Source organism: Salmo trutta, chromosome 14, assembly GCF_901001165.1.
Source record: "Salmo trutta chromosome 14, fSalTru1.1, whole genome shotgun sequence".
NCBI lineage: Eukaryota > Metazoa > Chordata > Actinopteri > Salmoniformes > Salmonidae > Salmo > Salmo trutta.
The window spans coordinates 24667861-24695104 of NC_042970.1; the positions used below are offsets into that span (position 1 = coordinate 24667861).

General features: G+C 42.2%; 1 protein-coding gene across 7 annotated transcripts in view; it reads left to right on the forward strand.

Moving 5' to 3' along the window:
- The window catches only part of cadpsa (Ca2+-dependent activator protein for secretion a), a 162760-nt gene that overhangs the window by 46239 nt on the left and 89277 nt on the right, over positions 1 to 27244 (forward strand). For all 7 annotated transcript variants that reach the window (XM_029774986.1, XM_029774992.1, XM_029774989.1 and 4 more), the window contains 5 exons: positions 8530 to 8610; positions 9039 to 9272; positions 11474 to 11595; positions 23986 to 24097; positions 24312 to 24451. In XM_029774986.1, the coding sequence (XP_029630846.1) occupies positions 8530 to 8610; positions 9039 to 9272; positions 11474 to 11595; positions 23986 to 24097; positions 24312 to 24451 (689 nt within the window). The remainder of the gene's footprint in view (positions 1 to 8529; positions 8611 to 9038; positions 9273 to 11473; positions 11596 to 23985; positions 24098 to 24311; positions 24452 to 27244) is intronic.

Consider the following 27244-nt stretch of genomic DNA (forward strand, 5'->3'; position numbering starts at 1 on the left):
AATGACTTTTCTGCCACTGCTTCATTCAGTAATGTGCCCGGTCCATGCCCAGGTTCCAGTGGAAAGGCAGAGCCAGCCCATGAACATTAGCACTGCTATTGACTCATCCTTCGGTGGAGACATAGTAGGATGTGCTAACGATAAATCTGCACAGACCTGCTGTGTGTTCCATGGAATTAGTTCTGACATTGTGCAATTTTGTTGCAAATGGAATTGCCTACCTATTACCCCCTACTCTTTTCTTTGCCCTCTTTTCAAGAAATAGGATTTAGTTTTCTTCTGCCATAGTTTAAAGACACATTTACTGTCAATATCAACACCCACTACACATTCAATCTCTGGCGCACACACATACACACACCAGGGTTTCCGTTAGACGTCAATAGCCGGCTTTTGGCCGATTAAAAACCCCAAAAGGTTGATAAATAAAACTATTGCCTGCCAAAATTACCTGTAAAAACAATAATGCTTTTTATTCATTGAATGCCAGTTGATGCAAATACATTTGACCGTCATGCTTATCAGTCTATAAGTAATTTGCATAATTTTGTGGAATTAAATTGGCCTGTGTGTATTTTCATTAGTCATCATGTATGTTTTTTGTCCAACACAACTATCACACGCACACAGATTTCTCCTGCAGCTCCTCAGCCGGTTGCTGCTGGAGTAAAACGTGTGCTTTTATAAGCCCATTCATTGCACAACTATTCTAAATGCAATCACGTGTTAACAGTTTTGGTGCACGATTAAAAATAACTATTTTTATTTCTCAACTAGTCATTGAAGCGCACCTCCCATTCACCATTCAAGTGTAGGCACCAGGATATCAGTGCGTCACCCACCACTTTACAATGTGAGCTAGAGGCAGTATGTATTTTGAAATCATACTTAATTGTTTGAAATCTGAATGTTTTATTTCATATTATGAGGCTGTCATGGAAATTACCACCAGGGACACCTGATGTCAATATTAAATGAATCATTCTTTATTATCAGCAAGCTGGAGAGGTTCCAACAAACTTAATGAACCATAGTACACGTCGGCCGGGAGCTCTGCCGGGGCAGTCCCGTTATTTCTCTTATATACTGCTTACACAGACAAGTTATATTTGCATGATTTACATTATTCATTATTCGCGTTTGGTTCATGCATGTGATCGACCAATACCTAACAAGGCTTATTCTCTCCAAGCTGATACCTTGAAACTGAGATACCCCTTTCGGTTCTCAAAGCAATGTTCTGGGCATATTGCCAAATTGCTTATACTGATAGTGAAGATTCCTCCTAGGAACGATCAATCAATCACTTGCATGAACCAAGTCGAATTGGTTAACAGAAAAGCAACTACATAAAATGTTTCTTCACAAGGCATGCCTCAAAGTAGCTTTTGAAGCAAGGTAAAGTCTGACCCTGGAAACGTGGAGGCAATTCTTTTATAAAGACTTCATAGTTTCAAGTTTGGGGAAGCAATTTATCCTAACATTTCTACCATTCTGCGTGCCAGTTCTGATTTTCATAGGCGCATTAACAGTTTCATTAAAATAATAACGTTTTTGTTTCTCAAAATCATTGTCACGTGGTTAATCGTAAAAATCTGAATTAAAATGACAAAAATATAAAGTAAAAGTTAACTAATGAGAGATCACCAGCCTCTGCCATATGGGCAGATTGATTCACCGTCATCCATTGACGGCTAAAGAAATGAGCGCATAGCCTATAGGCCAATGAAGCAGTAGACCTATAACTTCCATTGCTTTTTCACACCGAGGATTGGTGCTTATCGAGGGGAGATTGTTGCTCCCTCAACATTATCAGGAAAGAGAAAACAGACACATGGTCATTGCTCACATGGAGCACTCCAAACAAAAGACAATAAAAAATTTGACAAATCTTGTAAATGATGGTTATGAAATAAACCAAAACTTGTTTCTCACAAGTGTAGCAGGTTGTGAACTCTGCAAACAACATTTCCACTCAGAGAATGAGAATGGTAAATTACTTTAATTAATACATGCATTAACAGAAATGTATGTAACCAAATGACAGGGATTAACGGTACATTTACTACTGATGACATTATCTTCACACATATTTTAGATTATTTTAATTGACAGCCGCAACTCAATTATCAGCTAGGCCTATTGCCACGCTTGCTGCCCAAATTGCGGGCTTCCGAAATGAGGGACAGAACAGCTGTCATCTGTGTCCTTACTCAGGTACCTGTCATCATGTACCTTAGCATTGTGTGTTGAATGCTTTTGAAGGAGATTGAGAGACGGATGGTTCCCTCGCATCACAGTGTGTGTGTGTGTGTGTGTGTGTGTGTGTGTGTGTGTGTGTGTGTGTGTGTGTGTGTGTGTGTGTGTGTGTGTGTGTGTGTGTGTGTGTGTGTGTGTGTGTGTGTGTGTGTGTGTGTGTGTGTGAACCTCTCCCTCAGCAAACTGAAGACCAGTAGTGCAATTCATGACTATGTAAACTTTTCTGTGTAGAAACAACCTCAGTGACTGACTAAATTAAAATGAGAGGTCGTCTCACCGCTGTGTGTAACCTATGATAGTAGGCAGAGACTCTTTGTCTTCTGAAGAATGTGTTTTGGCCTGTAATGATGACTTCAGTTATTGAATAAATTCATGAATTGAATTTCAGTCCTGTGTGGCCGGTGTGTGGGTGGAACAGTGTGGGTGTTGTTCCTTTTTATCAGATGGGGTTTGGTGTTATGGATGTGGTCGTGCCGACCGCCTGGCGCTGTTGTGAAATGAAAACCTGTAATTGGTCAGAATGGACAGGCAACAGCACAACATGGCTGAGGTGACTACACTGCTGGCTGCCCAGGGACTCCTATGGAAACACAAATCCAATGTTAGATCAGCATGATAAATAAATAGTATCTTTATTAATCCAGCTCTGGTGAGGCAGATAATTTGCCTTCAGCTCTGCTCACACAACACGAACACACACCTTCCGGTTGCCAGTTCATCTCCCTCTTTAATTTCTCTGGTAACCTTCTGGCCACTGGTCTGCCTCTCTAACTTCAAGGATACGTAGGCCCCATATAAACACTGTCCATAAAGCCTGTGTAATCGGTTAACTATAAAACAATATATAAAAACATCAACGCAAACAGGTGTTTGTTTGACAAAAACATTTTGCCTACCCCAGGACACAGACAATTTCTGGCAGAAGTCACTTTTATCAGTTATTTTCCACTTGAGGTGGTACAGAAAAACAACAGCCGTCATCAGAGTGAGTCTTTAGATGTTTCTGTTAGATGTATAAGTAACTCAAGTCACTTACTGTACACCTCAGTTATTATGTATATTATATATTTTAGAATCATAAACAAGGCTATCAACACAACCATTTGAAAGCCCTCCATTCTATGCATACATTTGCTGTGAATTACAGAATGGGGGGTAATGTATCCTCCATTTTCATCAAAGACCTTGCTGTTATCATACTACAAACAGAGATCTGTCTGAAATCTTTGAAGGAGATCTCAATGCTGGACTTTTGTATTGGTCTAGACTGTGTGGTACTGTATTTTGCTGTGTGTGTGTGTGTGTGTGTGTGTGTGTGTGTGTGTGTGTGTGTGTGTGTGTGTGTGTGTGTGTGTGTGTGTGTGTGTGTGTGTGTGTGTGTGTCTTTTGTTTGTGAAACCTTTCTGCTGTTAGTCTCACACACCATGCCCTTTGTCTGCTCATTCATGGCTCCCATGGCGACAGTAAACATGGCTCCCTCTCTTTCCCTCCCTCCCCTGTCAGCTGTTGTCACCCTGCCTATATTAAACCAGACAGACCGGATTGGTTCCCCCCCACACATCACAACTGCTGCTACCAGACTCTTATAATGATAGCTAAATACTGCACAATCTAAAACACTTGCCCCCCAATCACCCCTTCCCCAAAACACATGTAAATATTAGACTATAAATTGTGCATTCCTGTATTATACTTATGCAAATATATACACTACCGTTCAAAAGTTGTTTTTTAAAGAAAAGCAATTTTTTTTGTCCATTAAAATAACATCAAATTGATCAGAAATACAGTGTAGACATTGTTAATGTTGTAAATGACTATTGTAGCTGGAAACAGCTGATTTTTTAAAATGGAATATCTACATAGGCGTACAGAGGCCCATTATCAGCAACCATCACTCCTGTGTTCCAATGGCACGATGTGTTAGCTAATCCAAGTTTATCATTTTAAAAGGCTAATTGATCATTAGAAAACCCTTTTGCAATTATGTTAGCACAGCTGAAAACTGTTGTTCTGATTAAAGAAGCAATAAAACAGGCCTTCTTTAGACTAATTGAGTATCTGGAGCATCAGCGTTTGTGGGTTCACCAGTCTCAATGTCAACAGTGAAGAGGCGACTCCGGGATGCTGGCCTTCTAGGCAGAGATGCAAAGAAAAAGCTATATCTCAGACTGGCCAATAAAAAGAAAATGTCTACACTGTATATCTGATCAATTTGATGTTATTTTATTGGACAATTCTTTTAAATTGTCTTTATAACAAGGACATTTCTAAGTGACCCCATACTTTTGAACAGTATTGTGTGTGATATATATATATATATATTCTACTAAGCCATTTACTTTGTTTGTATTCTTATCTTGTATTATTTCTTATTGTTGTTGAATTGATGAGAATAAACTTGCAGGTAAGCATTTCGTTGTATACCATGTGTATGCCGTACATATGACTAATAAAACTTGAAACAATATCTGAACACCTGTATGTTATGAAATTCCAACTCCTCCATACAGAGTTGATTTACAAGAATCTGAATTCTCTGTATCCGCACCCAGGAAAACAGGGTAGTATCACAGCATCAGTGTGCCCCAAGTTCTCTGCACATAGAATTAATGATTGAACAGACACTCATGCACTCTGAAATATTTACGCTGGCAGAGCTGCGTGTCTGTGTTTTTCTTTGAAAAGTGGAAAACAGAAGAGAACAGGCAGATCAGGAAGACTGTAGCCATGACAATGGTAACAGACAGTACCATACTTGACTCTAAACTCAATCAAGCCAAGGGTCCTGAACTGGGATCTAAACACAATCAACCTGAATATGGACAAGTGTAAGAGGGAAAGTCTACATAACCCTTATCCACAATTCTCCCCGCTCTGCCGCCCTCTGCCTGTGGGTTACACTATAGCAGTTCACACCCATGGATGTTTTCACTTAAGGATGAGTTATCTGCTGCCTGGAGTGCCTAATGATAGAGTGAGCAGGCCTTCAGACACAGAGGCTCCACGCTCTAGTGAGTGAGTGAAAAAGATAGATAGTCCAGCATGCTACTCTACCAGTGGACAGAATACACTATCGATTGCCACTCAGTACAATAATACAGCTACTACAATTACAACAACATGATGCTAAGATGGATACTACAGATCACAGACATATAGACTGACTGACTGACAGACTTCAGAGCCTAACCCAGTGGGATGTGGGATCTACTCAATTAAGTGGGCCGGGAACATGATATACAGTACCATTAAGAGACAGGCAGTGTGAGTCAAAAGAGATGGCTTGCTCCTCTGTCTGAGGAAACGTACGTTTTAGGTAGAAGGGCCTTCTAAGTAGAATCGGCTCTTTGCATCAGGGGCTGAGCTCTGTGTTAGGTAGGGCTGCGATGGGATTAATGTAAAGAGTACACAATGGCCCCACATATATCCCATACACACTGGGGTAGGGCTGCCAATACAAAGTGTGTGGGTGTGGAGAGCGAGAATTACACTATAAGCCCTCGGATCACAGGTGTGAATGAGTCCGTCCTTTCACACAATTCCCCACCCCATCACGGTGCAACCTGGTAACGCACACTCTCAGACACAAGCTTCTGTGTTACTGTACAAAACACCTACCACTGTAGTCTGACAGGGAGGGAGTGACCACAGGAAGAGGAAGAGGGGGGAGAGAGGTAAAGATGTGAGATGGGGAGAGAGAAGAAAGAAAGAAAGATCCATCAGCTGTCCACACCACAGAACTGCAATCCCAACAGCAGACTCTGTTTAAGTTTCAAGTTTTAAAGCACAAGTACGGGGAAATGCCTTTCCTGCAAACTGTATATATTGTTGGGGGAAGTGATCAATTCTCAGATAACATTCATACATTACATGACCAAAAGTATGGGGACACCTGCTCATCGAATATCTCATTAAAAATTAATGGGTATTAATATGGAGTTGGTCCCCCTTTTGCTGCTATAACAGCCTCCACTCTTCTGGGAAGGCTTAACACTAGATGTTGGAACATTGCTGCAGGGACTTGCTTCCATTCAGCCACGAGCATTAGTGAGGTCAGGCACTGATGTTGGGTGATTAGGTCTGGCTCGCAGTCGGCCTTCCAATTCATCCCAAAGGTGTTCGATGGGGTTGAGGTCAGGGCTCTGTGCAGGCCAGTCAAGTTCTTCCACTCCGATCTTGACAAACCATTTCAGCTAAGACTCTGTGTGTTCTGACAGCATTTCTACTCCTATTTTCATCCACCCTCTCCCTTGATTCCCATCCCTCTCTCTTATTGTTGTTGTGAAGAATGCCTCAGTGCCCTGGTGGAGGGTGGAGAGGGTGTATGTAGCGTGGGCAGAGAGAGAGAGAACAGGACATTTTCAGAGAATCCGAGACAGAAATTAATAGAGGGATGGATGAAGTGAGGGAGAGGATGGGGTGAATGAAGAGCGAGACCATCATCTTATAATTCACTAATATCAAACAACACCCCCGCCCTTCCCCTCTGGGTTCCCTGTCCCCTGGAGGCCTACAGAGGGAGGAAAGGAGAAGTAATGTTGAAGAGTTGTATTCTAGACAGGGAGATTGTTGACATGGATGGGCCTTGGAGTGAATGCTGACAGTAGTCATGGAAAGGCTGCATGGTTCCAGCATCTGTTTAATCTAGACACACACACATGGACACAATCATAATAACACAATTCTCTCAGACACACATTGATAAACAGACACAGTCAGATGCATATGGTGTGGCAATCAGGTGCGTAGCTTTGGCCGGTGGAGATTAGGCAGATTTAATGAATCTAATTATGGTTGGCCTTGCTTACATCAGATCTGATTATATTATGACAGGGATATCTCTCTCTCTTTACTGCTCTGGTGTAATGCAGCAAAGACTCTCAGTAGGCGACTCTGTGTGTTCTGCCAGCATTTCTAGTTCTCTTTTCATCTACCCTCTCTCATTGTTGTTGTGAAGAATGCCTCAGTACCCTGGCAGAGGGTATATGTAGCATGGGTAGAGAGACTCTACTGGACTTGTTTGGCACAGGGCGTAAAACTCTCTGCCAGAGTTACATGCCTGTTTTTTATTCTTACTGTATTATTTCATGGCCGCAGGACTAGGCTGGTCTGGTCAGGAGACACATAGACAGTGACTCTGATGTAGTGCTGTTCATTGTGTGTGTGTGCCCTACCCATCCTGCTTTAAGAGCCCTAACGATGCCTCCGAACAGACTGGGGAATTCGATTAGCATAGACTGTAGAGATCTTGTTGCATATCTGTGGCTGTGTGTATATGGTCATGCTCGTGTGGTCTGTGTATGTAGATATGTGTGTGGTATATGTCAGTGTACTTCAGTATGTGTTTTCCTGCCAGTAAACGCACTGCTAGAAACCATATCTGTAGTCATTTGCTCCTCCATCCTCAGGGGCTGTGACAGATGTGTTTGTGTCTGTTATCGTACTGCAGGCTCCCTGACCACTAATGACTACCCCTTTTCTCAGAAGACCCACCTCTGCTCTGCAATCTGGAGAAAGAGTCTATACTGCACATCTGATGAAGACAACTCTGATTGTCTTATATAGTCAAGTGTATAGTCAAGTGACAAAGTAATAGATCTGAACCAGGGCTGTAAACAAGCATCCTTAAACAGAGAATTTACTTCCAAGGTCTAATTTACTTCCAAGGTCTAATTCACGACAAACACAATCATTTGACAGTGGTTGTATATCGATCATCATTTCCAGGGGAGTGGAAGTCATGGGATTCATATGGAAATTAAATTGGTTAGCCTACAGCTCATCGTATTGGTGGGGTGTACAGGTGTAGGATCTTAATTTGACCCGTTTCTCACAGCAGGAAAATAATCCTGCAGCAACAAGAAATGTTAATTATTGTGTGGATTAAAATTAATGACATTTTTTGTAGGGTTTGATACATTTTTAAGTGGAAATTACAAACTGTAGAAGCCTTTCTTAAACCTCAAATACAACACAAGTTTGCATTTCCTGCTGTGCAGGACATTCCCTGCAACAACAGGGTGATCAAATTAAGATCCTATATCTGCACATGTATGCTCCAAGTCATTACATCTTGATACATTCTTACATTACTACAAACAATTTCCAAGGATGATTATTAGGATATATATATAAGAACTATGTCAATATCAAGGTTTGTAATGGAGGTTGTGTGTAAGGCCCTGCGTTATGCCACCAGGTGATAATAAATGCTGAATGTCAGGCTTATGTCATGATAACGTCTCTTGTCTTTGTGTTTGTTTCCAGCTTGATAACCCAGATGAGCAGGCTGCTCAGATCAGGAGAGAGCTGGACGGACGACTGCAGATGGCTGATCAGATCGCCAGGGTAAGACACAACCATCTCAAAGTAAAGTAGAGAATTAGACACCAACCCACCACTCTTAAATCACCTCACCAGAGCTGTTGCTGATACAGTAGATGGTAGCTCTAAGGTCTATATACTAAGTAGTAGTGATACTACAGTATCTGTGTGTTCTGAACCCTAGGCCCTCGAGCATAAGGCACATCAGAAAACTGCCTCAATAATGTAAGAGCAGAGGTAGACTCAGGGCAGGAGTACCCACAAATAAAGATCCTCTTTTAAAAATACCCTTTATGGTTGTAGACTACACTATGGATGTGTGTGTGTGTGACTTATGTGTGCTGGCGTGCCTGTGTGTGTGGGTGTGACTTGTGTGCTTGCGTGCCTGTGTGTATGTGTGTGGCGTGTGTGTACGTGCATGCCTGTGTGTGTATGTTTCTGTGCCATAACAGGGCGGCAGGTTTCCCAAGTTTGTTTCCAAAGAGATGGAGGCCATGTTCATAGAGGAGCTGAGATCCTCAGTGAACCTGCTTATGGCTAACCTGGAGAGCATGCCGGTGTCCAAGGGAGGAGAGTTCAAACTGCAGAAGCTCAAACGAGGACACAACAGCTCCATCATAGACATGGGCCAGGAGGACGAGAACACACTGTCCAAGTCTGATGTGGTGCTTTCCTTCACTCTGGAGGTATGGTTGGTTAACACTGCAACTCAAACACAGCCTGCCAGAGACACTGCCTCCAGTGGTCATATGCAGAAGTGTGCTATTGAAGTAATCCTGACTATTTCATCTGTCAGGATACATAGAAAATAACTTTCAAGGATTTTCTTACTTTAGAGACAGACACAGACACTGAGAGGGAAAGTAAGAGAGAGATGTAGACTGAATGACAGAGGTGGATTACACAGAGAAAGCGAGAGAGAGAGAGAGCCAGGGAAAGAGGGAGATACAGTGGCTTGCGAAAGTATTTGGCATTTTTCCTATTTTGTTGCCTTACAACCTGGAATTAAAATGTATCATTTGATTTACACAACATGCCCACCACTTTGAAGATGCAAAACATGTTTTATTGTGAAACAAGAAAAAAGACTAACCTGAACTTGAGTGTGCATAACTATTCACTCCCCCAAAGTCAATACTTTGTAGAGCCTCCTTTTGCAGCAATTATAGCTGCAAGTCTCCTGGGGTATGTCTCTATAAGCTTGGCACATCTAGCCCCTGGGATTTTTGCCCATTCTTCAAGGCAAAACTGCTCCAGCTCCTTCAAGTTGGATGGGGTTCCGCTGGTATACTGCAATCTTTAAGTCATTCCACAGATTCTCAATTGGATTGAGGTCTGGGCGTTGACTAGGCCATTCCAAGACATTGAAATGGTACCCCTTAAACCACTCAAGTGTTGCTTTAGCAGTATGCTTAGGGTCATTGTCCTGCTGGAAGGTGAACCTCCGTCCCAGTCTCAAATCTCTGGAAGACTGAAACAGGTTTCCCTCAAAAATGTCCCCGTATTTAGCGCCATCCATCAGTCCTTCAATTCTGACCAGTTTCCCAGTCCCTGCCGATGGAAAAACATCCCCACAGCATGATACTGCCACCACCATGCTTCACTGTTGGGAATGGTTTTCTCGGGGTGATGAGAGGTGTTGGGTTTGCGCCAGATATAGCATTTTCCTTGATGGCCAGAAAGCTAAATTTTAGTCTCATCTGACCAGAGTACCTTCTTCCATATGTTTGGGGAGTCTCCCACATGTATTTTGGCGAACACCAAACGTGTTTGCTTATTTTTTTCTTTAAGCAATGGCTTTTTTCTTGCCACTCTTCCGTAAAGCCCAGCTCTGTGGAGTGTACGGCTTAAAGTGGTCCTATGGACAGATACTCCAATCTCCGCTGTGGAGCTTTGCAGCTCCTTCAGGGTTATCTTTGGTCTCTTTGTTGCCTCTCTGATTAATGCTCTCCTTGCCTGGTCCATGAGTTTTGGTGGGCGGCCCTCTCTTGGCAGGTTTGTTGTGGTGCCATATTATTTCAATTTTTTTAATAATGGATTTAATAGTGCTCCGTGGGATGTTCAAAGTTTCGGAAATTGTTGTTATAACCCTGATCTGTACTTCTCCACGACTTTGTCCCTGACCTGTTTGGAGAGCTCCTTGGTCTTCATGGTGATGCTTGCTTGGTGGTGCCCCTTGCTTTGTGGTGTTGCAGACTCTGGGGCCATTCAGAACAGGTGCATATATACTGAGATCATGTGACATTTAGATTGCACACAGGTAGACTTTATTTAACTAATTATGTGACTTCTGGAGGTAATTGGTTGCAACAGATCTTATTTAGGGGCTTCATAGCAAAGGGGTGAATACATATGCACGCATCACTTTTCCTTTTTTGTTTTTTACCAATATTTTTGTAAACAAGTAATTTTTTTCATTTCACTTCACCAATTTTGACTATTTTGTGTATGTCCATTACATGAAATCTAAATAAAAATCAATTTAAATTTCAGGTTGTAATGCAACAAAATAGGAAAAACGCCAAGGGGGATGAATACAGGCACTGTAGATAGGCTCTGATGATTAATGGTCCCTCCACTCTCGTATACCTCAGACATCTTTATAGCAGCCATTCAATACAGTCGTAATGTTTTAAACTCCCTATTCTGCTGCTCTCAGGGGACATGGCTGTAGTTCAGAGAGGCTGAGCTTATCCGGGGGGCCCATGTTTGTAAAAAAATAACAAGTCAGATGTTTCTTTATAGTAGTATCAGTGTCTGTAACAGTGCTCTAGCTCTAACTGATAAAATGCATTTTTTTGTGTCTGAAACTAGTTTCTAGCAGCAGATGCATGTTGGAAATAAATAACATGTTTTGGCATTTGACTGGCAGTATTCTCTCTGTCAGGTGGTGATTGTGGAGGTTCAGGGGTTAAAGTCTCTGGCGCCCAATCGAGTCGTCTACTGCACCATGGAGGTGGAGGGGGGGCATAAGCTCCAGACTGACCAGGCCGAGGCCTCCAAACCAACGTGAGTGTGACACACGCACACACATACACACGCAGGTATGCTGTGCACATAAATTAGATCATAACAGCCTTATTTAAAGTGGCAATCAGCAGTAGATACAATAACAAAGAGATCTCCCCGTGCCTGGTTTGGTAAAAAGCTGAGGGATGGTACTGGAGAAATGTAAACACTTTCAAATTCATAGACATAGCTATGAATGCAAGGACTGTCCATCCATGATATCACAATTAAAGTTTTAACTATGTTTTGAGGCTATATAGGGTTTGTTTACATTTACTTTGTTTACAAACATTGGCTTAAAACCAGCTTGTATTTTGGGATCTGATGGGGTACGACAGTTGAACCAAGGTCATGAGGCATTTATAAGTTATATTCTTCAAGAATCAACAGGTACATATCATTAATTTAAGTCCAAGAATGGATGTAACAAACTCATGTTTGCTAAGCATGTTAGGAAGTACATAACTGCATTTAATTTCCAGTCACAGGTTGTTTACTTAGATTCATCACAGTCAGTCATGTGCAAGGCCTCAGTGACATAAAACGTGACCTGGTGATGCGATTGAATCTGCTCCTAACTCCCTCTCACACTACTTCCTGTGTACATATACATGGCCACATCATGTGTACTTCCTATGACATAAAAAACCCAAGCCCCTGACTGCTGCTCTTTACTCAGTCCCACTCTGAGTAGCACCTGATCCAGATAGTGTTAATATGATCAGTAAGTCCTGAGTCCTCGTTAGGTGGTCCATAGGGTGGGTTCATGTTCTGTCCATAGCTGCACACCATGGTGTGGTAATGATATTGCCTGTGTGAGTATGATCAGGTGTTGTAGACGCTGAGCCAGACTGATTACTCAGCATGCACCTTCCTCCACTGGTTGTGTTGAGACATTTGCTTTGCTTTAATTAAAGGACACTCACGCATGTACATTTAGGTCCCAAATTATTGGCACCCATGATAAAGATGAGCAAAATAAATGATATAAATACTGATCTATATTGTATGCTAAAAATGAGAAGTACCAGAACATTTTAGCCCAAAACCTGGTTACCTCTGCTCGGAGGCTGAAACTTGGCCACAAATGGATCTTCCAGGAAGACAATAACTCAAAGCACACATCACAATCCACAAAGAAATTGTTATTTGACCACAAAATCAACATTTTGCAATGGCCATCTCAGTCTCCGGACGTGAACCCTATTGAAAACCAGTGGTTTGAATTGAAGAGGGCAATCTATAAACACAGACGGAGGATATCAAGGATTTGGAAATATTCTGTATGGAGGAATGGTCTAAGATCCCTCCCAATATGTTCTCCAATCTCATAAAACAGTTTATAAAAAGGCTCTGTGTCGTTACCCTCGCAAGGGGTGTGTGGTGGAATATTGAAAACAGGGGATCCAATCATTTTGACCCCTATCTTTTTTAAATGATTTTTGATTACTTTTTTAAAACTTTTTAAATCTCTTTCTCTGAGCAATTATATTCATATAAAATAATATACTTCCTACATTTTATGAGCATGCAATGTAGCTCAGTATTTGTATTATTTATTTTATACCGTCTTTTTTCCTCATCTATATCAATTCGAGAAGCATCCAGTTGCCGCCTGGTCTGCGAAACGCAAAGCGCTTTCGTCTCAAATTGTATTTTTGCGTCTCATTTGGTATGTGTATGCGCGGTCTGAACTCTTGACGTGTTCCAGTGTGTTAAGCACAAACCAGTCGGCGCACTAGTTCTGGTACTGGGTGTTATCTTAGTGTGTTACTATCGTAATGGTCAAAGTTGGGAGAGTTGGCTAGCTATCGATGTGTTCAGGATGAATTTAGTTTTCTTAATTTTTTTGATAGAATGTTTATGCCAAAAATCACTACAACCAAACAAACACTGTTGCTTGTGCTTTAGCTGTCACCTGCTAGCTAGCGGCTAGCTAGTAGCACTAGGTAGGTAACGGCTAGCTTGTAGCACTAGCTAGTAAGTAACGCTAGCTAGTAGCCTATCAGCTAGTTAGTTGCGCTAGCTAGCTAGTTAGTACTAATTAGAAAAGATACTGATAACTAACCCAATTTTTCTGTGCTACTAGCTAGCTTCTAATTCTAAATGTTATTTAGAATTAGTACTGTTACTTGTACTCCCTGTATTTTGCCATGTTATTTTTGCATGTTATTGTTGTTCATTATTCATTGTGTATTTATTCCTTGTCACTATTTCATTTTTAACTCTGCATTGTTGTAAAAGGACCCGTAAGTAAACATGTCACTGTTTGTCTACACCTGTTTATTGTAAGGAAAGGGAATGCTTTTCCTCAAGGCTCATCACCCCTGCCTCCCCCTTCTCTGATTTGAAAAGCAGGATGGTATGTTCTAGACTTGCTGCTAGAACTATAGTAGCTAAAACAGTTTGTAACAGTAACCCTGTACCCTTTGTTTTTTTAGTAGTACCATCAATACTCATTCAGAAATGTTAATTTACATTTTGGCAAGAGCCTTTTGTTTCTGAGATGACAGATGTTGATTATAGTTTTAGCTTCACACAGTTACTGTAACACACCCTAGTGTGAAATATGTGGTGCAATGGGTCTTTGTTGTCTGACATTGTCAGAGTTATATCAGTCTCTATGCCCTGAGTGCACAGAGATCGAGAGTAGATATTGTCTAGAGTCTAGACTTTGGCCAGGGAGGCAGCTGTGCCTGTCTGTGACGTCAAACTGTGTGTTTATGTGTGCATCAGATAAGTGAGAGGGAGAAGAGGCTATTTTAGACCCTGCTTCCTCACGGTGGAAGGCTCAGGTGGGAGCTGTGCTATGAGTGGATCAGTGGAAACTTTAGTTCAACAGAGTATGGGGCTATTATTGCTAGATACAGTATCTCGGTCAAACCCTGATGTGCACATCTAAAGGGAACCATTCCTTCTCTTCCATGATGCACAGATGGCAAGTCCTGTTGAACTTGGAATAGGAAATACAGTACATGGCCTATAGTATGTGGACACCCATTCAAATTAGTGGATTTGGCTATTTCAGCAAAGCCCGTTGCTGACAGGTGTATAAAATTGAACACACAGCCATGCAATTTCCATAGACAAACATTGGTAGTAGAATGGCCTTACTGAAGAGCTCAGTAACTTTCAACATGGCACTGTCATAGGATGCCACCTTTCCAACATGTCAATTTGTCACATTTCTGTGGCCACTCGGGCTCAAACCAACACCGGGCCTCACATCTGAGCCATTGGCCAGGCTGAGAAATACACTCAATCCCTAGACATATTCACATCTCCAGCATTCTGCATGATGAGAAATACCTGCCATACTAGACCTGCGCACATCTTAGCCGCTCCGGAGAAATAGACCCATTCTCAGACCTCTGCTCATCTCAGGCACGTTATAATGAGGAATACATGCTGTGATCCTGACAAATCAATTTATCTCTGTAATTTTCTCTGAAAGCAACTCATACATTCTGTAATGACATTCTCTAACCTCATGAATCTAATCCAGACTTTAGTGATGCAAGCTGTTACACTGCCATCTACAGGTGGAACAGTATGTGAAAACAGAATAATCAGGGATAGGCAGCCACAGTAGTTTGCTGAAAACACATTTACAGTCAGACATGGTCAGACATTCATATTTACAGTCAGGCATTCATAAATACTACACAATTTAAACCATCTGGAGAATATTACATTTATTACATTAATCCATGCGATATTATGCTGCTCTGTAATCTATTATAATAGATTCTCTTTTCCCTCAAAATTTGTGTCAATATCACAGAGTCAACTCTACATCGCCAGTGCACTCTGCTCTGACAAGGCAAACAGAACACAAACCCCAGGGAAATGGAGAGGGTGAAAGAGAGAGATGGCCAGACTAGTCTTCATTCTGCTGTATCAGTGCTCCCCCACCGCACTCAGAGAGAACTTTAGTGAGTGTGAAGTCACTCCTGGCTATATTAACTCTACACGAGTGGCCACAAGCATTCAAGGCCTCTCTCTATTCCATGCTTACTGTATGTAACTCTGCCCACTCTGACTCACATGCTTCTAGAATTTAACTAAGGGTGTTTTCACATATAGTCCTCTTTATAGTGAACTCTGGGGTAGAAAAGAAGAAACATAAGAACTGTTGTCTTTGTACACTGCTCAAAAAAATAAAGGGAACACTTAAACAACACAATGTAACTCCAAGTTAATCACACTTCTGTGAAATCAAACTGTCCACTTAGGAAGCAACACTGATTGACAATACATTTCACATGCTGTTGTGCAAATGGAATAGACAACAGGTGGAAATTATAGGCAATTAGCAAGACACCCCCAATAAAGGAGTGGTTCTGCAGGTGGGGACCACAGACCACTTCTCAGTTCCTATGCTTCCTGGCTGATGTTTTGGTCACTTTTGAATGCTGGCGGTGCTTTCACTCTAGTGGTAGCATGAGATGGAGTCTACAACCCACACAAGTGGCTCAGGTAGTGCAGCTCATCCAGGATGGCACATCAATGCGAGCTGTGGCAAGAAGGTTTGCTGTGTCTGTCAGCGTAGTGTCCAGAGCATGGAGGTGCTACCAGGAGACAGGCCAGTACATCAGGAGACGTGGAGGAGGTCGTAGGAGGGCAACAACCCAGCAGCAGGACCGCTACCTCCGCTTTATGCAAGGAGGAGCAGGAGGAGCACTGCCAGAGCCCTGCAAAATGACCTCCAGCAGGCCACAAATGTGCATGTGTCTGCTCAAACGGTCAGAAACAGACTCCATGAGGGTGGTATGAGGGCCCGACGTCCACAGGTGGGGGTTGTGCTTACAGCCCAACATCGTGCAGGACGTTTGGCATTTGCTAGAGAACACCAAGATTGGCAAATTCGCCACTGTGCTCTTCACAGATGAATGCAGGTTCACACTGAGCACGTGACAGACGTGACAGAGTCTGGAGATGCCGTGGAGAACGTTCTGCTGCCTGCAACATCCTCCAGCATGACCGGTTTGGTGGTGGGTCAGTCATGGTGTGGGGTGGCATTTCTTTGGGGGGCCGCACAGCCCTCCATGTGCTCGCCAGAGGTAGCCTGACTGCCATTAGGTACCGAGATGAGATCCTCAGACCCCTTGTGAGACCATATGCTGGTGCGGTTGGCCCTGGGTTCCTCCTAATGCAAGACAATGCTAGACCTCATGTGGCTGGAGTGTGTCAGCAGTTCCTGCAAGATGAAGGCATTGATGCTATGGACTGGCCCGCCCGTTCCCCAGACCTGAATCCAATTGAGCACATCTGGGACATCATGTCTCGCTCCATCCACCAACGCCACGTTGCACCACAGACTGTCCAGGAGTTGGCGGATGCTTTAGTCCAGGTCTGGCAGGAGATCCCTCAGGAGACCATCCGCCACCTCATCAGGAGCATGCCCAGGTGTTGTAGGGAGGTCATACAGGCACATGGAGGCCACACACACTACTGAGCCTCATTTTGACTTGTTTTAAGGACATTACATCAAAGTTGGATCAGCCTGTAGTGTGGTTTTCCACTTTAATTTTGAGTGTGACTCCAAATCCATACCTCCATGGGTTGCTAGAGGCAGGTTGATTTGTTGCTAAAAGTTGCTAAATTACGTGGTGATGTCATTGCGTGATAATGTAAAACTGCTTCATTACGTAGAATACACAATAACATTACTCAAATTGACTGGCCATCTCTGCAAAAAATATGATTTGACATTTGTTCAGGTACAGACTCCCACTCTTTTCTGTACTTTTGGCTGTACAATTTTGATTGAAATTGTTGATCGATGTTGTAAGTTCTGTTCAAGTTCAAGCATTCATCACCAACTATATTCATTGGGTTTAGCTCGTTGAACCCGTACTACTGCTGCTACAGTCAGCCAACAATGATTTGCAATTTGCTGAAATTGCTGCTGGCTTTACACAAGCTGAGCGCCTGCTGCTGACGTCACTCACAATGCACTTTTGCAGCCAGGCACGTGTGTTGTGACTGAGTGTGTGACAGAAAAAAAAAAACGTTTTTGTGTCATTTAGAGGGAAAATGCGAGCATTTTAGCGTTTGAGTCACTTTTCAAAAGTTGTTAAAAGTTCCAAATAAATTTTTAAAAGTAGCTAAATCTGTTGCTAGGTGCTGTTTGAAAAAAAATTGCAAGGGTGTCTGAAAAGTTGCTAAATCTAGCAACAAAATTGCTAAATTGGCATCAGTGAACCCAACTAGATTACAGAGAACAACCCAACTATACTGAACAAAAATATAAACGCAACATAAAAAGTGTTGGTCCTATGTTTCATGAGCTGCAATGTAAGATCCGTATTTCTCTCAAATTTTGTGCACAAATTTGTTTACATCCCTGTTAGTGAGCATTTCTCCTTTGCCAAGATAATCCATCCACCGGACAGGTGTGGCATATCAAGAAGCTGATTAAACAGCATGATAATTACACAGGTGCACCTTGTACTGGGGACAATAAAAGGCCTCACTAAAATGTGCAGTTTTGTCAAACAAACACAATGGCACAGATGTCTTAAATTTGAGAAGGTGTGCAATTGGCATGCTGACTGCAGGAATGTCCACCAGAGCTGTTGCCAGAGAATTTTATGTTAATTTCTCTACCATAAACTGCCTCCAACGTCGTTTTAGAGAATTTGGTAGTATGTCCAACCGGCCTCAACCGTAGGCCACATGTAACCGTGCCAGACCAGGACTTCCACATCCGGCTTCTACACCTGCGGGATCGTCTGAGACCAGCCACCTGGACAGCTGATGAAACTGAGGAGTATTTCTGTCTGTAATAAAGCCTGTTTGTGGGGAAAAACTCATTCTAATTGGCTGGGCCTGGCTCCCAAGTGGGTGGGTCTATGCCCTCCAAGGCCCACCCATCGCTGCACCCCTGCCCAGTCATGTGAAATCCATAGATTGGGGCCTAATGAATTTATTTAAATTGATTTTCTGTAAAATTGTTGCATGTTGCGTTTATATTTTTGTTCAGTATAGATTACAGAGAACAACCCAACTAGATTAGAGGAAAACCTAACTAGATTAGAGGAAAACCCAACTAGATTAGAGGAAAACCCAACTAGATTAGAGGAAAACCCAACTAGATTAGAGGAAAACCCAACTAGATTACAGAGGAGTACCCAACTACCTTCTATGACAAGTCTACTGTTTTTACAAGGGTGTGTGTTTATAGAAGTCAAGGTCAATGATACACAGTAGGTGCAATGTTTATTTATTCTTCCCTGATTGCCGCTCTCTAATTAGCCACTTGAGCCGCTGCTGTACACATGAATGTATTTGTCCAGGAGTGAGGGTGCAGGGCTCACCCCTCTCCCAGCCACCAATGTTTTAGACATCATTAATTGTTTGAATGGTGACCGACTTTGTGTGTTTAAGTGTGTTAGTATGTGGTATGGTGGAATGAAGTATGATTAATTGGACACCAAATCTGTTCAATGCTTGTCATTTACCATTTCAGCTGAACCATCCAGAGTCATAGGGTGGGTTGCACCAACATGGTTTAAATTAATCTAGGATTAAAGCTGATCTAGGTTTTGTGAAACTAGGTTTATAATTCATCAGGAATGTGTTGCACCACTTAATTTGAAATCTGGATCAGTAAATCTATGATTAACGGTTTTAAACTATGATTCGTGACATGTTACACCAATATATGAGGTATTTTGTGAGTTGAAATGAAGTACAGTTGAAGTCGAAAGTTTACATACACCTTAACCAAATACATTTAAACTCAGTTTTTCAAAATTCCCTGTCTTAGGTCAGTTAGGATCACCACTTTATTTTAAGAATGTGAAATTTCAGAATAATAGCAGAGAGAATGATTTATTTCAGCTTTTATTTCTTTCATCACATTCCCAGTGGGTCAGAAGTTTACATATACCTATTAATATTTGGTAGCATTGCCTTGAAATTGTTTAACTTGGGTCAAACATTTCGGGTAGCCTTCTACAAGCTTCCCACAATAAGTTGGGTGAATTTCGTCCCATTGCTCCTGACAAAGCTGGTGTAACCGAGTCAGGTTTGTAGGCCTCCTTGCTCGCACACACTTTTTCAGTTCTGCCCACAAATTTTCTATAGGATTGAGGTCCTGGCTTTGTCATGGCTACTTCCATGCCTTGACTTTGTTGTCCATAAGCCATTTTGCCACAACTTGGAATGATGCTTGGGGTCATTGTCCATTTGGAAGACCCATTTGCGACCAAGTTTTAACTTCCTACTGATGTCTTGAGATGTTGCTTCAATATATCCACATAATTGTTCCGCCTCATGATGCAATCTATTTTGTGAAGTGCACCAGTCCCTCCTGCAGCAAAGCACCCCCACAACATGATGCTGTCACCCCAGCGCTTCACAGTTGGGATGGTGTTCTTCGGCTTGCAAGCCTCCCCCTTTTTCCTCCAAACATAATGATGGTAATTATGGCCAAACAGTTCTATTTTTGTTTCATCAGACCAGAGGACTTTTCTCCAAACAGTACGATCTTTGTCCCCATGTGCAGTTGCAAACCGTAGTCTGGCTTTTTTTATGGCGGTTTTGGAGCAGTGACTTCTTCCTTGCTGAGCGGCTTTTCAGGTTATTTTGATGTAGGACTTGTTTTACTGTGGATACAGACACTTTTGTACCTGTTTCCTCCAGCATCTTCACAAGGTCCTTTGATGTTGTTCTGGGATTGATTTACACTTTTTGCACCAAAGTTCGTTCATCTGTTGGAGACAGAATGCGTCTCCTTCCTGAGCGGTATGACGGCTACGTGGTCCCATGGTGTTTATACTTGCGTACTATTGTTTGTACAGATGAACGTGGTACCTTCAGGCGTTTGGAAATTGCTCCCAAGGATGAACCAGACTCGTGAAGGTCTATAAATATTTTTCTGAGGTCTTGGCTGTTTTCTTTTGATTTTCCCATGATGTCAAGCAAAGAGGCACTGAGTTTGAAGGTAGGCCTTGAAATACATCCACAGGTAGACCTCCAATTGACTCAAATTATGTCAATTAGCCTATCAGAAGTTTCTAAAGCCATGACATTTTCTGGAAGCTGTTTAAAGGCGCTGTTAACTTAGTGTATGTAAACTTCTGACCCACTGGAATTGTGATACAGTGAATTATAAGTGAAATAATCTGTCTGTAAGCAATTACTGGAAAAATTACTTGTCATGCACAAAGTAGATTTCCTAACCGACTTGCCAAAACTATAGTTTGTTAACAAGAAATTTGTGGAGTGGTTAAAAAATGAGTTTTAATGATGTAAACTTCCGACTTCAACTGTATCTAGCCAACTTGACAAATTAGGCAAGACCCTTCCGGAACACATACTGCATGTCCGCAAAGTCTTGAGACGCTTCCTGCAGAGTAAACTATATGTCAAGATAGAGAAATGTGAGTTCCACGTATCCCAGGTTTCCTTCCTGGGTCACAAGAAGGCAGGCATCCAAATGGACCACATAAAGATTGAGGCGGACGCCGACTGGCCCCGTCCAACCTCACTCAAGCAGGACCAGCAGTTCCTTGGGTTTGCCAATTTTTACAGGTGTTTTATAGTCAACTTTTGTGCGGTCGCAGCGCCTCTCATGGTCCTAACCCGCAAGTCCCAGACCCGTTTTTGCTGGACCCACGAGGCTGACAGGGCATTCATGGAGCTGAAGGGACTTTTCACCTCTGGACCCATCCTCGTTCATCCTGATCCGACTCGTCCTTTTGTGGTGGAGGTGCATGCCTCAGAGCAGGGGCGGTACGTTCACAGCGGAACGAGAAGGACAAGAAACTGCACCCATGAGCCTTTCTCTCCAAGCGGTTCTCGCCAGCGGAACGCAACTACGATGTAGACAATCAGGAGCTCTTGGCAGTTAAGTGGGCTCTTGAGGGGTGGAGACACTGGTTGGAGAGGGCACCTCATCCTTTTGTGATCTGGACGGACCAGAAGAACTTGGTCTCCTTTCTAAAAGCCAAGAGGTTGAACGCTCGCCAGGCTAGGTCGGCTCTGTTTTTTAACAGGTTCATATTCACACTAGCCTTTCACCCGAGATCCAAGAATCAGAAGGCAGACGCCCTGTACCGCCAACATGATGTCTCTAACGAGGAGAGGGACCCCGAGTCCATCATCCCCCGCTCACACATTGTTTACTGTAGTACTCGGGACCGGGCTGATCGCGGAACGTAAAGGCTTTGTTTACCTCGTTTGTTTACCATGTTTACCTCGGGACCCTGCCGGGACCCACTAACAGACTTTACGTTCCGCGATCAGCCCGGTCCCGAGTACTGCAATGGGGACACTCCTATAAATTAACTGGGCATCCAGGGGTTAACTGGACACTGGAGTTTCTGAGGCGGTAATTCTGGTGGCCCAACATGATGGAGGATATAGTAGTTAAAACCTGTTGGGGCTAGGGGGCAGTATTTGCACGGCCGGATAAAAAACGTACCCGATTTAAACTGGTTACTACTCTTACCCAGAAACGAGAATATGCATGTAATTAGTAGATCTGGATAGAAAACACTCTAAAGTTTCTAAAACTGTTTGAATGGTGTCTGTGAGTATAACAGAACTCATATGGCGGGCCAAAACCTGAGAAGATTCCATACAGGAAGTGCCCTGTCTGACAATTTGTTGTCCTTCAGTTGCATCTCTATCGAAAATACAGCATCTCTGCTGTAACGTGACATTTTCTAAGGCTTCCATTGGCTCTCAGAAGGCGCCAGAAAGTGTAATGGGGTGTCTGCTGTCTCTGGGCGAAGAACAGCAGGAGAATTTGTGAGTGGTCAGCCTGGGAACAGTGACACTGGAGATGCGTGTTCATGAGAATTCTAAATTTTTTTCTTTCAGCCTTTGAATGAACACAACGTCGCCCGGTTGGAATATTATCGCTATTTTATGAGAAAAATAACATAAAAATTTATTTTAAACAGCTTTTGACATGCTTCGAAGTCCAGTAATGAAATATTTAGAATTTTTTGTCACGAAATGCGCTCGCGCGTCACCCTTCGGATAGTGACCTGAACGCACAAACAAAACTGAGGTATTTGGATATAACTATGGATTATTTGGAACCAAAACAACATTTGTTGTTGAAGTAGAAGTCCTGGGAGTGCATTCTGATGAAGAACAGCAAAGGTAATCCAATTTTTCTATTAGTAATTCTGAGTTTGGTGAGGGCCAAACTTGGTGGGTGTCAAAATAGCTAGCCGTGATGGCCGGTCTATGTACTCAGAATATTGCAAAATGTGCTTTCGCTGAAAAGCTATTTTAAAATCTGACACCGCGATTGCATAAAGGAGTTCTGTATCTATAATTCTTAAAATAATTGGTATTTATTTTGTGAACGTTAATCATGAGTAACTTAGTAAATTCACCGGAAGTTTGCGGTGGGTATGCTAGTTCTGAACATCACATGCTAATGTAAAAAACTGTTTTTTGATATAAATATGAACTTGATTGAACAAAACATGTATGTATTGTATAACATAATGTCCTAGGAGTGTCTTCTGATGAAGATCATCAAAGGTTAGTGCTGCATTTAGCTGTGGTTTTGTTTTTTGTGACATATATGCTTGCTTTGAAAATGGCTGTGTGATTATTTTTGGCAGGGTACTCTCCTGACATAATCTAATGTTTTGCTTTCGCTGTAAAGCCTTTTTGAAATTGGACAATGTGGTTAGATTAATGAGAGTCTTGTCTTTAAAATGGTGTAAAATAGTCATATGTTTGAGAAATTGAAGTTATAGCATTTTTGAGGTATTTGTATTTCACGCCACACGATTCCACTGGCTGTTGCGTCCCACCTAGCCCAGGGAAGTTAAACGTTACAAAGGAATACTCACACTGTGGATCCATCACATCAGGGAAATGCTTCATAGATGGTAACTGCCGTAAGTACAGGACTTAAGTGTAAAACTTGGCATATTCTTCACAGATATACTGTAAGACCACAGAGAAAGGAGATACAGCCCATCAGTGCGAAATGACACAAACAGAAACACCTCACAGATTGGAGCTAGTTCACAGATGGTTGTGATGCATCCCAAAGGCATGTTGAGTGATCTAGGAATTATGTAATAGTGCTTGTGCTGTCAAGGTTTCCCTGTGCTATCTCTTCCTCAGAATGTGTCTTCTGAATACACCGGGTTTGTCATACACACACACACACACACACACACACACTCGCTTGCTCTTGCTCTCTCCTCACTACTGTAGTGTAGGGTCTTGATCCAATAAAGTGGATTTAAACATTTAAATTCTCTTCTCCCTCTTCTGTGAAAAGATGAAATGTGTGATTAATAAATGATCCGTAACAGAGCAGCAAGACACCATTTTCCATGTCAAATATATCATGTCACTATTTAACCCTTGTCTCTCCCTGTGGTCTTGTGTGTGTTCCAGCTGGGGGACCCAGGGGGACTTCACCACCACACACCCCCTGCCAGCCGTAAAGGTGAAGCTGTTTACTGAGAACACAGGAGTACTGGCCCTGGAGGACAAAGAGCTGGGCAGAGTAAGAGCCTACACAACTGGAGCCAGAGATAGGCATAATTGGCAGCAAACTCATTTTTCACATTTCAAAACGGTTGCTACTTTGACATGAATATGGTGTATACATTGATACATATACATAGACATATACATTGATACAACCTTACATGACTGTGTGCTTTATCTATGACTTGACTTGTATAATAGGTATACTGGATGTGCCATTGTGCTTCCAGGTTGTGCTCCATCCGACCCCCAACAGTCCCAAACAGTCAGAACTACACAAGATGTCCGTGTCCAAAGGCTGCCCTGACAGTGACCTGAAGATCAAACTGGCCATCCGCATGGACAAACCACAAAACATGAAGCACTGTGGGTAAGTTACTTTGCGCTGACACTCTAGATCAAACAATGGTTTGCTCCCATCTAGTGGTACTGATTATTACTGCATAACACACACTTCCAGAACAGAGACGATCGACTGACCAAAACAGGCAACCTTTACTTTATCTTGACCTTTAAACTATTATCTTCAACATGCATTTAACTTTTTACTGTGTAATTGGCACTGTGACATTTGACAATTTTAGATTTTTTCAAATATTGTGCTACTGCATTTATCAAGCCTACATAATAAAGTACTCTCTTTCAGTAATTCACTGCTTTCACCCCAGCAATTTAAAACAGTCATCGTTCATGTTGAGTGAAATGGAAACATTTCTGTACAGGTTCCATTGCCTGGGCTCGGCATTACAGTGTTTCCTCTAGGAAATCATATCTCTTGCAGCGGTAGCAATATGGGGGAAACACTGCATAAACAAAGTGTGCATAGCCTTACAGTTCTACAAACATGTACCATGTTAAGGCCCAATCAGTTCAAATCAGCCTGGTTTTGTCACAAATGTTATGTATCCGTTTGTCCAGCCTTCATATTTTGCCTCACAGGGAAGTGCTTTACCATTTTCTTTTCAGGACAACCAGGGCTACAAGTAAAATGAAAAACAATTTGACATAAGTTACATTCATGAGTTTTATAGACTAATGTCACTAGAAAAATGAGCGAAAATGTATAAAAACCCTTACCTTCTGACGAGTCCTATGCGACTTGTGAGCCTCATAGAGCAAAACAGACAACAGTCTCTGCTTTTCAGGATAGAGTCTCAGCTTTTCATAATAGTTTATAGCTGAAACTGTTCAGACTTTAGAGACATTTTCATGAGAAGAACCGTTTTCGGTATTGTGTCTTGTCTCACAAACTCCTCAATATCACAGCCTCTGTAGACTGTACAGGTGCATGGCTGCTATGGGTGGATTCAGAGCAAAGGAAGTCTGTAGGCCAAACACACGATTCAGGAGGGGTTTAAAACCAGGTCAGAACCACTCAAATGTTGCCTGCAGCCTGTTGGTATTGATTGAGTGAAAGAGAACATAAAAAAATAGTAAGAACTCTGACTGTCATAAATGGATATCAAGTAAAATGTCTTGGCACCCTCCTCACCCCAGATCAAATAGCAAATAATGATTGTGATTAGCTTGATGGCTAGTGATAGAAGTGATGCGACAGCACCAACTCAGAGACATAAGGACATGTTAACGTCACATTCCTCCCTTCCTCCGGTCTCCTCCATTGTGTGTGTGTGTGTCTGCGTTTGTACGTGTGCACGTCCTGCTCTATGGGGAAGCCTAAGTGCTACCCAGTGTCTGGGCTTTGAGGCACTCCGCCTGTCTCCCTCACTCACTCCTCCATATGCTTCCTGTACAGGGCCTGTGGGGCCTGATCTGCTCTTGGGGTGGCCCTACAGTAGCCTGCATTGGGGCCCTTAGCTCCCTGTACCAGCCTCTGCCTGGCAGGCTGCTGGCAGCCCCCTTGCCCGCTGCTCCTTGGGCACTAGTTTATTCAGAGCGACAAGCCCTGACGCCCCTAAACTAAACAGGAGGGTACACAGGCAGAGGGAGGCGAGCCAGGGCACCCATAGCCCGACCAGGGGGAAGAGCGGGCAGATGCAGGCAGAGCTGGGGTCCTCACCCTCAGATGTTCTTTTCCAAAGCCCTCCTTCTCCTTCATCCTCTGATCTCTTTATAACACAACAAGAAACAACACAACTCATTCTGGACTTCCGCAGACTCAAGACTGATAGCACTCAACAAACCAGAGTGCAGTGATCATACCCACATGTAGGGATGTCCACTGGCAAATAGAGTAGCTGGAGTTCTGGATGTGTCAGAAGAATTTATGGCACTCCCATCCACAAACCATGTTCTTCTCTGAATTAAGTAAATATCAGAAAACAGTTATTTTCCCACTTTAAAACCATGAAAAAACAAGGTAGCCCTAGCGCTAAAACCCTTGCCATAGTAAAAGGTAGCAGTAACAACTTTTAACCATTAGAGGTCAGTAGAGACATTTTACTGTAGCACAAGTAGGGTAGCAAAGGAGTGTATATTACTGGAAACTTTCAAAGTTTACCTGCAAACTACCATAATTTTGGTATGTTTCAAGAATTTTATGTAATCTATTACAAGACATCTAGTGGCCCTTTTGGGTATTTCAGATTATCACAGGTGTCTGTAATCATCTCTGGCCCTCCGTGTGGCCTTACCACATGTACAATAAATTAATGGCAGAGCTGTTAAACATTATCCTATATATAAACCATACACTTGGTGAATACTATTGGTGTTTCATATGAAGGTTTATTTCATATTTCATATGAAGGTTTATTTATTTGTTGTCAATGTTTTGGTGACAAACTGGTGGCAGTTGTGAAAAATGTCAATAGTTGGAAGAGTTGCAGAGTTAATTGAATATAATGCCATTGTTTATTACAGCCGTTTTTCATTAATTATGCTTTTTTTATCTTGAACCATATGTTCTATATGGTTCAATGTTTTTTTTATCTTGAACCATATGTTCTATGTACTATACTCATGAAAGATATAATAAATGAATACTCTATATGAATAATAAAAAGTTATTCAATTATAAATTACCAAAGTTACGATAGATTGCCATAGATTTTCTGTTAATTACCCACATTTCTGAAGATTCCGGTAACTTTAGTAAATGACCGGTAGCTTTGCAAACCTAAGCACAAGCATCTCTGTTATTGTTTGCAATTTTCATTTGCTCAAGATGATTAAGAACATTAAAAACATTAACAACACCTTC